The sequence below is a fragment of the Pantherophis guttatus genome, chromosome 15, assembly GCF_059756535.1.
Source record: "Pantherophis guttatus breed Tessera chromosome 15, ASM5975653v1, whole genome shotgun sequence".
Lineage (NCBI taxonomy): Eukaryota > Metazoa > Chordata > Lepidosauria > Squamata > Colubridae > Pantherophis > Pantherophis guttatus.
The window spans coordinates 7383240-7395503 of NC_142077.1; the positions used below are offsets into that span (position 1 = coordinate 7383240).

A 12264-nucleotide genomic window follows, 5' to 3' on the forward strand; every position below is an offset into this window, starting at 1 on the left:
GCCTGCTTCAAAGATTGGGATGAGCATTGGAAGAAGCCACAGACGTTTTTATTGTGTTGGCTCTCCCGACTGTACATTCAGGAAATCTTGATTGATCGGTGAGGGCAGTCGCTTTGCGCAGTGACGCCCCTGGGATGGCAAGTAAACCTCCCCTGTTAGGAGTGAAAAACTGTTTTGCCGGGGAGCAAAACTCTAGAAGCAGGGATGTTTGTAGCAGCTGGAGAAATCCTGCCACTCTAAAGAAAATGTTCTTTTCTGTGGTATTGTCTTGGCAGAACCAACTTTTGCTCTATCAAAGACAGTCCTGCAGAGAGCATTCTCTGCTTTAAAATACGTGATTGGATGACACGTGGCTTACTTCTGTAACAACAACAGGTCTCTCTTAATGTTTTGGGCTGTTCTAGTCTATAGTGGCTCAGTGGCTAAGACGCTAAGTTTGTCGATCGAAAGGTCGGCAGTTCAGCGGTTCGAATCCCTCGTGTCACGTAACGGGGTGAGCTCCCATTAACTTGTCCCAGCTTCTGCCAACCTAGCAGTTCCAAAGCAGGTTAAAAAAAAATGCAAGTAGAAAAAATAGGGACCACCTTTGGTGGGAAGGGAACAGCGTTCCGTGCGCCTTTGGCGTTGAGTCATGCCGGCCACATGACCACGGAGATGTCTTCGGACAGCGCTGGCTCTTTGGCTTTGAAATGGAGATGAGCACCGCCTCCTAGAGTCGGGAACGACTAGCACATAGGTGCGAGGGGAACCTTTTAGTCTATAGTATGTGCATTCAGGCATACGCAGAATAGCAGTTTCTCCCTCTTTCTCTCAAAAAAAGATTTTCCAATAGGAGTTGGATTTTGTTTCTTTGTTTTGAGGCAAAGGCATCTGTTCTCGATCCTGATTAGATTCATCGGCTGCCTTTTGGCTAACCCCATCAGAATCATGGCCAGGATCCAAGCCCCATGCATATCCGAGACAGGGTTCCCAGTTGTGTGTTCCTGGAGGACCAGCCCTTCCGTGCTATAAAATAATATTTTTAAAACCATGATTTTAAGCCCAGAAGCATTTTCAAAACGTGTTTCCTTCTTGGCAAAGGAAAACTCGGGTGGGTGGGTGGGAAAAGAGAGAGAGACAAAGAGAAAGAGAGAGAGAGACAAATATAGGAACACGCAGCAAAGCTGGCCTGGCTTTGTTTTGTCCCACAGTTCCCCATTTCTGCCTGCTGAGAAATGAAGAAGTTTCTATCCAGGAGCGCCATGTAACTTGGATAATAAAATGTCCTCATCCTGACAGATGTGTTGGGAAACACCTTGGTGCATTGCAGCAGATGCTTTCTTTCTTTCTTTCTTTCTTTCTTTCTTTCTTTCTTTCTTTCTTTCTTTCTTTCTTCCTTCCTTCCTTCCTTCCTTCCTTCCTTCCTTCCTTCCTTCCTTCCTTTTTTTTTTAAAAGAGCATTCTTCTTTTTGTCTCTTAATTCCTCTTCTAAGATGGGGCTTGCCATTTCCAGTTTCCCTGCCTGTGCCAAAAAGCAACGAACAGGTTCAGATCTTCTGCCTCCTTAAGGAGAGGCACTTGTTTAAATGTTTGAACCATTAAAAAAAAAAAAGGCCCTTAGAGTCTACTTAAGTGTCCCCTTCTCAGGAGAATCACTTCCACCACGTCGTGGCTTCCCATCCTATTCTGTGGAAGTGGCAGGCCACCAGCTCGGGTACCCCTCTCTGCAAGCGTCTTTTACGGTAACCGGGCCTTAAGTACAAAATGTCCTTTTGCAGAGTAAGAAGAAAAAGAAAACGGACTTTATCCCATACAGGGATTCTGTGCTGACGTGGCTGCTCCGGGAAAACCTAGGTATGAAGTTGAGATAACTTTTTCCTTTCGTTTTTAAAAGTTTCACTCCCGAATAACCAGCAATGATTTGACATGTGGTAGATCTCTCTGCAAAGAATGGCCCCGTTTGGTGAAGCAGCAGACTTTAGTCCACGAAGTTTAGCTCCTCTGTCTTTGAAACTGGGACTTTGGTCTTTTAAAAATGTTGATTTGATCAGCTGTGTTTTCAAAGCAAGGGGTCTGCAACCTTAAATATTCAAAGAGCCATTCTGGACCCATTTCCCACAGAAAAGAAAACACCGGGAGCCACAAAACCCTTCCCGTGCCTGACTATTCCTTGAGCGGCCACAAAACTAGCATATGTAGTCGAATTAAATGTTCTGTTTTCTTCTGAAACTTTTCTTTTCTTGGATTTATCCATGGTGGCCTACCAGGGGTTGAAAAGCTCAATAAATCACGTGCCGGCAGGTGTCGCACATTGGCAATTGTGACGCGTATTTTGAGTGCCTGGGAGCCGCAGCAGAGGGGTGAAAGAGCCACATGCGGCTCCAGAGCCGCAGGTTGCTGACCCCTGATCTAAACCATTGTGGCTCTGGGGTGGAAGCAAATTCTGATTGTAACTTTGCATTGGTCAGATGATATTTGATCTGGATAGATGTTTCTGGGACCAAGAATTTGCAATTTTCTTTCTTAGACTTGGCAAATGTAAAACTAGCATTCACACAACTCATCAAGCCGTAGTGTGACTTGCCTCTTTTTGCCACTCTGTGCTTTGGCAACTCTGCTAAATCTGATTTTCAAACTATCAGATGTTTTAGCATGATGCTTAAACCCAACCAACTTTGGTTTGTCCAGAAATGAAACCCAGCTTCTCTGAAATGGGATTCTAATTCCTCTTCTGATATTCAAGATGACAGACGTCAATCTTTTACAATGCTGTTATGATACAGATATGTATTTTTTTAAAAAATCCCTGCTTTTAATGGCCTTCTCACATCCTGACGATGGGTTAGATCAGCGGTCACCAACTGGTGGTCCGTGGACCACTGGTGGTCCACAAGAAAATTTTGTTGGTCTGCAGAAAAATTATTTGCATTTTTTATATTGCACTAAATCAGGGGTCCTTAAAGTACGGCCCCTGGGCCGGATACGTGCAATGAATGCTTGTGTTGCTGCAGAGAGTCTCCCCCTTTGGGGTCTTTTTGTGTGGGTCGGAGGGGGACAGAAATTCCGACTTGGGGTCTGCTTCAGCCTCCTGGTGTGGGGCTTTGGGCGAAGGCTGGAGGGAAGGGCCACTGGTGGCAAAGAGCCGGAGAGCCTCGTTCCAGTGGGACTGCCTCATGGCTTGGAACTGGCTGACCATCTCAGCCCGCTGAGCCTCCAGGCGCCGGTACCTGGCCTTGCACTCCCACAGATCTTTCCTCTGCTTGGAAAGCCTATGCTCCTAGTCCTCAGTGAGGTGCTTCTGCTGAGCCTCCTTCTCAGTCAGATCCAATTTGAACTGAGCCAGTTGTTTTGCCAGCTTTTTCTCCTGGTGGCTGCTTAACTCCAACAACTACTTCCTGGTGGGGCTCTAAGGAGCCTGGGAGGGGAGGGGCAAGCAGAGACCGGCGAGGCGCCCCTTGACACGAGTGACATCGAGTTGGCCACACCCACCCAGTCACATGACCACCTAGCCACGCCCACCCAGCTGGTCATTAGGCGGATCATATTAGTGGTCCGTGAGATTTAAAATTATGAATTTAGTGGTCCCTGAGGTCCAAAAGATTGATGACCCCTCGGCTAGATAATTATGATCATAATGATGGTGTGTTTGTGCTGAGTCTTTTCACGATTTGGCTTTCAGCGTTGATCTTCCTTGATCTGATTGCATTTCTGCCTTGCAGGTGGCAACTCCAGAACCGCCATGGTGGCTGCTTTGAGCCCCGCAGACATCAACTATGATGAAACATTAAGCACATTAAGGTATTGAATGGGATTACAAAAACGCTGGGCGGTTCCTCTTCCATATTTTCTCTCTTGTTTTAGGCAACGTGACTCGAGTTTGTAGAGCAATTGATATATGGATTTCAACTCCCAGAGATGCTGGCTGGGGAATTCTGAGAGTTGAAGTCCACACAACTTCAGGCTGATCTAGATAAAAACCTTTGGAGTCTATCTTCCAAGATTCTTGACCATTGCCAAGTGAAGGATGTTTAAACCAGGGGTAGTATTCACTTACCTTCCCTACTGGCTTGCAAATGTGTGTGCGTGCGCTATGCTCACACGCACCATCTTTGCACATGTGCAGAGCCTCAAAAAAATGGGAGGTCATGACCTTCGCACGGATGGCCCCCTACCGGTTCGCCTGAACCGGATAGAACCGGCTGAATACCGCCACTGCTTTAAACGTACATTATTTTGCCGTTGTTTTAATCTTAATAAACCGATCTGTCCAGATACGCAGATCGGGCCAAGCAGATTAAATGCAACGCGGTGATCAACGAGGATCCCAACGCCAAGCTGGTGCGGGAACTGAAGGAAGAAGTCACACGGCTGAAAGATCTACTTCGCGCCCAAGGGCTTGGAGACATCATCGACAGTAAGTGGATGGATCTGGCTGATTCCTGGTTTCTTTGGAGAAGATCCACTTCTTTCCCATTGCATTTCTGGAAGAAAAACCGAGCATTTTTGGTCAATTTTGAGGGTGTAGCAAAGAGGCAGGGATAGGTTTAACTAAAGTTCATGTACCTTACCTTGATCGACAAGCGCGCTCCATAATCTTGTATTGGAGCATTGTTAATTTACCCACCCAGTTGAGTATTAAGCAGAGAAGAGATTGGACAACCATTTGTTTGAAATGGCATAGGGGCTCCTGGTCCCTTCCAACTCTATTATTCTGTTATATGTTTCTTTCCCTTGACAAAATTAGAAAGTCTTCCAGAAAACAGTTCCCGGGGTAGCAAGCCGGGCGCGCTGCAGCAATAGCTTGTTCCTATAACCTTTTGTTTCAGGAGTAGGTTGCAGCTGTCAATTCCAGCAGCCTCCCATTTCAAAATGCCCTCCTAGAACCAAACAAGAACGACAAACGTTTACGTTTTCATTCCTTCCAGAGTCGCTCGGATAAACTAGATCAGGGCAGTTGCGTTTGCCAAACGGGGGTTTATTCTAGCACAACGTAAGCTGCCAGGATTTACAGCTTTTTATTATCTCTTTCTGTTATGATGATGGTCACTGCTGTTGAAAGAATAAAAGAAAAAGACCACACAACAAGGGCAGGCTAGATGAAGGAAGGGAAGAAAAAAAAAAGTCAAATGAGTAAAGTATGGGAAGATTGCCAACAAATTTAAAGCATCATTTGACTAATGTTCTAGTACATTATTAAAAGCTTCGCAGAGTACAAGACATTTCGTATCCATTTTCTAATCAAAGCATGTCTCTATTAAACTTTAAAGTTAATGCAACTGAAAATTTTAAAATATGAGAGAGAGAGAGAGAGAGAGAGGAAGAAGAGGGAGGGAGACTATAGATCCATCATGACGAACCTATGGCACGGTGGGCATGCAAGCTCAACTCCAGCATGCCAGCCAGCTGATTTTCAGGCCTTCTGGGTCCACCGGAAGTAGGGAAACAGCCTCTGGAGGGCCTCTGGCGGGCGGGCGGGGGAGAGAACGGCCTGTTTTTCACCCTCCCCAGGCTCCAGAGCCTTTCTAGGAGCTTGGGGAGGGTGAAAACAGTCTTCCCGACCCCCCCCCTCACCGGAGGCTGGAAATGGGCCGTTTGGTGAGGGAAGGCCGTTTTTGCCCTCCCCAGGCTCCTAGAAAGGCTCTGGAGCCTGGGGAGGGTGAAAAATGGGCCCACCAGGCCCACCGTGGCATTGTGTGCCAAAAGCGGGTGGTGGTGGTGGTGTGCGCGCATGTGCAGGGGGTGGGGCGCATAGAATTATGGGTGTGGGCACACGTGTGTACGCCCCCCCCCACGCTCCCCACGGTTTTGGCACGTGATGGCAAAAAGGTTAGCCATCACTGCTATAGATGATAAACACTTCATTAAAAATATTGTAAATTATACATTGGGGACATGTTAACTTCTTTCCTTGAGTCTTCCATCCTAAATGCCTATTTGCTTCCAGAGCAACACTCCCCTGCTCACACCCCAAACAACTTAAACTTAGAAGGCCATTAACTTTAAATGAAATATCTCAATCCGTAGCTCACAAAAACAAAAAGACAAAAGATTGGAATTTGTGGGACGTTTTGTCCACGTTTCTCCATTTTTTAGCATTTCATAATCCTCACAATATAGTAGGTTTGGCTTCCCCCACCACCCACCCCATCCGTGTTGTGAAAAGGGGCTGGTTATAAATGAACTCTTTCACCATCCTCATTGGAATTTGGAACTCAAATGCTTGCATTTAGGCCCAAATTATGTGGAATACGTTTGGTGCACTTTGGTGCACACCGTTTCCGGGTTTTTTTCAGGCTGTTTTCTGGGCCATTTTCCGGGTCTTTTTCAGGCTGTTTTGGGGGCATTTTCTGGGCCGTTTTAGGGCTATTTTTCAGCCTGAAAACGGCTCAAAAAATGCCTGGAAAACGCCCCGGAAAACAGCTTGAAAAACATTCTGAAAACAGCCCCAAAACAGCCTGAAAATGGCCCCCCAAACAGTCAAAAAACAGACATGCGCACGCCGAACCAGCTGATCTTCGGGTTTCCGGCGCGCCGGCGTGCGCACATGCAGGTGCATTCCAGTTTGGGCACTCGGTGCCAAAAAGGTTTGCCATCACTGGGCTAGAGCATTTACCCTAAGAAACAATGGATAAAACTTTTCTTAAGCGCTAATCGAATAGCAATCCCAAATCATAGAGGATTTTCCCTCCCCCCCCCTCCTGTTATAGTAACAAATTAGCTGAAATTGTTGAATTTGAGAATCTGACTTCCTTCTTTTTCCCATCAAGCTTTTCCTTTTCTCACATCGTGTCTCCTGCTAACCCTGAGTATTTTTATCCTTCTTGTGTTTCCCTCCTAACCTCGTTTCTTCAGTCGATCCGCTGGACGATTTCTCGGGGAGTGGATGCAAATGTGTGTATTGCAGAATCAATCCATCCCCCCCCCCCCCCAAATCTTTGGCTTCTGCTGAGTGGGCTGCATTTGAATGTTACACTCCAATTCCTTACAGGGAAATCCCAGGAGAGCATTTATAAAAAAAAAAAAAGGAAGAGAGAGAGTATGAAATCATCTGACAGGCCTCTCTGAAAGAAAACATGAATTTTCTGCTGCGAAACCAAGGAAAATCAAGGACCTCTATTTTAAATCCCTCTTGTGCTCAAACTACCGATATTTGGAAACATAATAATACCCAGAATGGAGTAATTGATACTTACCTGCATTGTGTGTGTATGTATCAAATATTCCTATTTGTTTCAAATGCTGTGCAGTTCAAAAGCAGGGGAAATTTAAAAGCGCACAGTTTCATTCAGTTTAGCAGTACTTTCTCATTCATATATATACAATATGTGTCCGTGCGTAGGTGCAAATAGCAATAGCGAAAGCATTTGTACACCGCTCCACAATGTTTGACAATACTCTCTAAGCGGTATACAAAGTCAGCCTATTGCCCCCAACAATCTGGGTCCACATTTTACCGACCTCGGAAGGACGGAAGGCTGAGTCAACCTTTAGCCGGTCAGGATCGAACTCCTGGCAGTGGTCAGAGTTAGTCTGCAATACTGCATTCTCACCACCGCGCCACCAAGGCTTATCTGAAGTAGCTGAAAAACACAGTGTATTTTTATTCTTTATTAGAATGTTTGATATCAAGACAGCTGTCTACTGGATTAGTGCCTTTTTTATTAAATTCCCCTCCGCCCCCAGGGCTCAGTTTAGCTAAATACCCATCTTGCTAATAAGAGAGGTGGGCAGGCTGAAAAATCATAGGATTCACACAGAAAGCTTTTATTGAATGGATTGTTAGAGAGGTGGCTAAGCAGTTTCCTGCAGACCTCTCCTTTCTTCGGTGGAGATTAACACCCCCCCCCCAAAAAAAGTTGGGGAATTTGCAAAACAGCTGAGTGCTGTTTGCAAGGCCTCAGCCTGCCCTTTAAAGCAAGAAAGTCAGAAGAGATCTATTGGCAATCTCCTTGAATGCAGAGAATTGGAAGTGTAATTGATCTAGTCTCTTTTTCTGGCATTGTCTTTTTTTTTTTTTTAATTTCCAGTATTTCTGCCCCCCCTCCCTTCCCCTTCTTAATGCCGCTTTCAGCTTGACAGCTTTTTTAACTCTTGATTTTAGTTACATGCAGCCGCAGCTTTTGGAGAGGAGGGGGCGAATATGCATGGGCCAGCCGTGTGTGGTGCTCTGTGACAATTGTGTGGCGGCTTTGGCAATTTGTAAGCCTTCCCCGCTCTCCTGCGAATGCACGAGTTTCTCCAGGGTGTGTGATTTTGCTCTACCTCCTTGGCTTGCCATCCTGGCGGCGTTCGAATTGCGCTCGACTCTCAATCCTGCTCTTTTCTGAATTTTCAGGTGGCAGTTTTTAAACCCACTTGAAACATAACCACTGGGCTCTTGAGAACAGAAACATGTATGCGTTGGGTAATCCTCAGCCCTACAGTTCCGTGAAATGTGAAAATTTCTGGATGCCGTTTGGGAGGGGTTTGGAAGAATTTAGATCTGTTTGTTAGAACAGAATCTTCATTCTGTTATGTGAACAGAATCCTACCCCTATTCTGGCAAGCATCCAGGATATACCAACAACGTTCAGATATAGCACTGATGGTACTGTATTTTTCAGACTATGAGATGCACTGTTTTGTCTCTCAAAAGGGGTTGAAAATGTCTGTGCATCTTATAGATTGAATATTGCTGAAGCCCCGCCCACCCGCCAGCCATTTTTTTGGCCTCCGCATGCTCCATTTTCAGGCCTTTTTTCGGCCCATTTTTGAGTTTTTTTCCGGGCCGTTTTTGAGGGGGTTTTCGGCCTGTTTTTGAGGCTTTTTTTGACCCGTTTTTGAGGCTTTTTTGGCCTGTTTTCAGGGCTTTTTTTGGCCTGTTTTTTAGGGTTTTTTCAGCCTGTTTTTCAGGCTTTTTTGGCCCATTTTCTAGACTTTTTTGGCCCGTTTTCAGGGCTTTTTTCGGCCCATTTTGAGGGGTTTTTGGCCTGTTTTTGAGGCTTTTTTCAGCCTGTTTTTGAGGCTTTTTTCAGCCTGTTTTTGAGGCTTTTTTCAGCCTGTTTTTGAGGCTTTTTTCAGCCCATTTTCAGGACTTTTGGGGGCCTGTTTTTGAGGGGATTTTCGGCCTGTTTTTGAGGCTTTTTTCAGCCCGTTTTTGTGACTTTTTTGGCCCATTTTCTAGGCTTTTTTTGGCCCATTTTCTAGGCTTTTTTGGTCCATTTTCTAGGCTTTTTTGGCCCATTTTTTCTGAGAAATGGGCCAAAAAAAGCCGCCAAAAAAGTCCCAAAAATGGGTTGAAAAAAGCCCTGGAAATGGGCTGGAAAAAGACTGGAAAAGGGCCAAAAAAAGGCCTGAAAAAACGGAGGCCAAAAACTTTGTTGTTGTTGTTTTCCTCTTCTATGCAGGTGCGTTTTATAGTCTGAAAAATACGGTAATTTCTTTCTAGGGCTGGCTAATTCTAAAATTACATTCTTCCCCTTCCTTTTAAAAACGGGGTTTTTGAAAAACCCTGCGCCATCGCCTATTGGAGGGAGATAATGGCCGGTCCTGAACGCTTGGCTCTCATCCCATCTTATCCAAGAGAGTGGCAGTTAATCTGATCATTCATTTCAGGAGTCTCTGATTTCCCTCCTGAAGGGTGTTTGCCAGATATGGAGGGAAAAAAATTAAGATGATGCTCGCAGTGGTGTGGTCAGAGCCAGCCCTTGTTCTATTGTGTAAAGAACCAGGCATTATGGCTGCCATTTAAAAATTAAAAAATTACGCCCAGCAGACTCTCTGCCTCTAATTGATTCCATCCCGGTATTAACATTTGAAAGGATCAGTTAACAGAGGACAGCAAAGCTATAGCTGAACCAGATCCAGATAAAAGAACAGGATACCTAAAAGATTGAACCCTTTGGCTGCTAACTCCAGGGAAGGAGCTCTCTCGAATTTTGTCAGAGACTAGCTGAGCCAGGGGGAGGGAGTCAAGTAGGGAATTAGCCTGGAATCATTATGTAGGCATAAGAGACCAAGGTCCAACCCTCCTTGAATGCCATTGAACTTTTATCTAGTCTTGCTCAGGTGCAAACCACCAGTCTGAGAAGATTCCTGTGAAATAGGCATAAAAGCAATAAAGTAACTAATTGAACTCTTCAGGTGTCGATCTGGTTGTTTGCCTCTGACAAAGGTGGATCGAAGGGTACCATGTTTCAAAACTTCAAAACTGCCATCCTAGAACTATTACATCTCTGTCCGTTTGCTTTTTGTGCGCTTTCCTCTGATACTGGTGTCTCCTCCCTCTCTTCTTTCCCTCTCTTCTGCTCCTTTTTCCTTTGCCTCGCCTCTCCCTTCTGCTTGTCTGTCTGTCTGTCTCTTTCTCTTTCTCTCTCTCTCTCTCTCTCTCTCTCAGATCTGAAAGATTTTCAGAACAATAAGCACAGATACTTGTTAGCCTCCGAGAATCAACGTCCTGGCCATTTTTCCACAGCATCCATGGGCTCGCTCACCGCATCTCCATCTTCCTGCTCTCTCAGTAGTCAGGTGGGCTTAACGGCCGTCTCCAGTATCCAAGAACGGATCATGTCCACGCCCGGAGGAGAGGAAGCCATTGAACGTCTGAAGGTACGGTGGCTGGAATGGTCAAATGGCCCAAAAGAAACCCATCTTGGCTTTACCCAGAACCTCATCTGCCTAACATCTGTTAGAGTGCGGCACGAATATGTCTCTTTAGAACAGAGTTTCCCAACCTTGGCAATTTTAAGAGGCGTGGACTCTCAGCATGTGGGCTGGAGAATTCTGGGAGTTGAAGTCCATATACACACACACACACACGCACATACACACAGAGACACTGCCCTGCCCTGCCCTCCGGGCCTTGCTGTACCTACCTGAACTTCACCATCTTCCTCCTGTTGCCGATGAGTTGTGCCCAGCCTGTCCTAAGGGAAGGCAGCTGTTGATTGTGCTCACTCCATTTTCCAAATAGAATAGGATGGAATAGGAATAGGAATGGGATACTTTATTTGGCCCAATGTGATTAGACATACAAGGAATTTGTCTTCGGCGCAGAAGCTGTCCATAAACTTGCCAAGATTGGGAATCCTATTTTAGAACGCGAACATTTGATATTTTCAGAAGTTATCGGGGGAGGGCAGTTAATAATGACGAGAGCCGGTTTGTTGTCATGGTTAAAGGCACCAGGCCAGAAACCAGGTGACTGTGATCTCTAGTTCTCCCTTAAGAATGAAGCCAGCTGGGTGACCTTGGGCCAGTCCCTCTCTCTCAGCCCTTTTTTTGCAGAACTGCAAAAAAACTGCACCACTCGGAACATCGTACATCTTAATAAGGTACTTGGTCGATACCTAGGATGCTGGCAGCAACCCGTATCAACCATCAGTGCCAGTCAGTGATATTTGTGATGCATTTTTAAATGTTCAGTTGACTGAGTTTCATGTTTAGTGAATAAAAGATGATGATGATGATGATGATGATGATGATGATGATGATGATGATAATAATAATAATAATAATAATAATAATAATAATAATAATAATAATGTGTTTCCCTGAAAATAAGACCCTGTCTTATATTGTTTTTAAACCCTGAAATAAGTGCTTGGCCTTTTTGCCATGCACTCAAAAGCCTGATTGGGCTTATTATCAGGGGATGTCTTTTTCCTTTTTTTAAAATTTGATTTATATGCCGCCCTTCTCCGGAGACTCAGGGCGGCTTACAATGCGTTAAGCAATAGCCTTCATACTTTTCTATATTTATACAAAGTCAGCTTATTGCCCCCACAAACTGGGTCCTCATTTCACCTGCCTTAGAAAGGATGGAAGGCTGAGTCAACCTTGAGCCTTGGCGAGATTCGAACCTGCAGTAATTGCAGGCAGCTGTGTTAATAACAGGGTGCTTAGACCACTGTACTATCAAGGCTCTTTTGGGGGAAACGGTAATAATAATTCGGAAAACTTGAACAAAAGCCAACATCGGCTGAAGAACCGGCAGCTGTGATTTCACGTTATTGATCTGTAACAACAATAATAATGGCACCCCATCAGAAAAAAGAGGAAAAGCAACCATATAAAGTCATTCCGCTAGCATTGCCCTTCAAAATTAAAAATTAAAGAACCCAACAAACAACACAACTTGAGCAGGCCGCAAAGTTAAAAACATCAGTGGTAATGGCATTGTGAAGGAGCTTCAGCGGCTTCTGATTTTTTTAAAAAAAAATGATGGAGACACCCCCCCCCTTTCCTACTTAAGGGAGTCCTCAGCCTGGCCAACAGAATTAAAGAGAATCCCTCCCCCCAAAGTTA

The 12264-nt window shown here is 45.1% G+C and overlaps 1 protein-coding gene across 50 annotated transcripts in view; it reads left to right on the forward strand.

The window, feature by feature from the left end:
- KIF1B (kinesin family member 1B) overlaps positions 1-12264 on the forward strand; it is a 115411-nt gene that overhangs the window by 35644 nt on the left and 67503 nt on the right. For 16 of the 50 annotated variants that reach the window (XM_087878925.1, XM_087878926.1, XM_087878929.1 and 13 more), the window contains 4 exons: positions 1758-1833; positions 3699-3777; positions 4251-4393; positions 10433-10566. In XM_087878925.1, coding sequence (XP_087735051.1) covers positions 1758-1833; positions 3699-3777; positions 4251-4393; positions 10433-10566 — 432 coding nt within the window. Of the gene's footprint in view, positions 1-1757; positions 1834-3698; positions 3778-4250; positions 4394-6831; positions 6871-10354; positions 10567-12264 lie in introns of all 50 variants that reach the window. The other 34 variants (XM_087878910.1, XM_087878911.1, XM_087878913.1 and 31 more) reach the window with 3 other exon arrangements.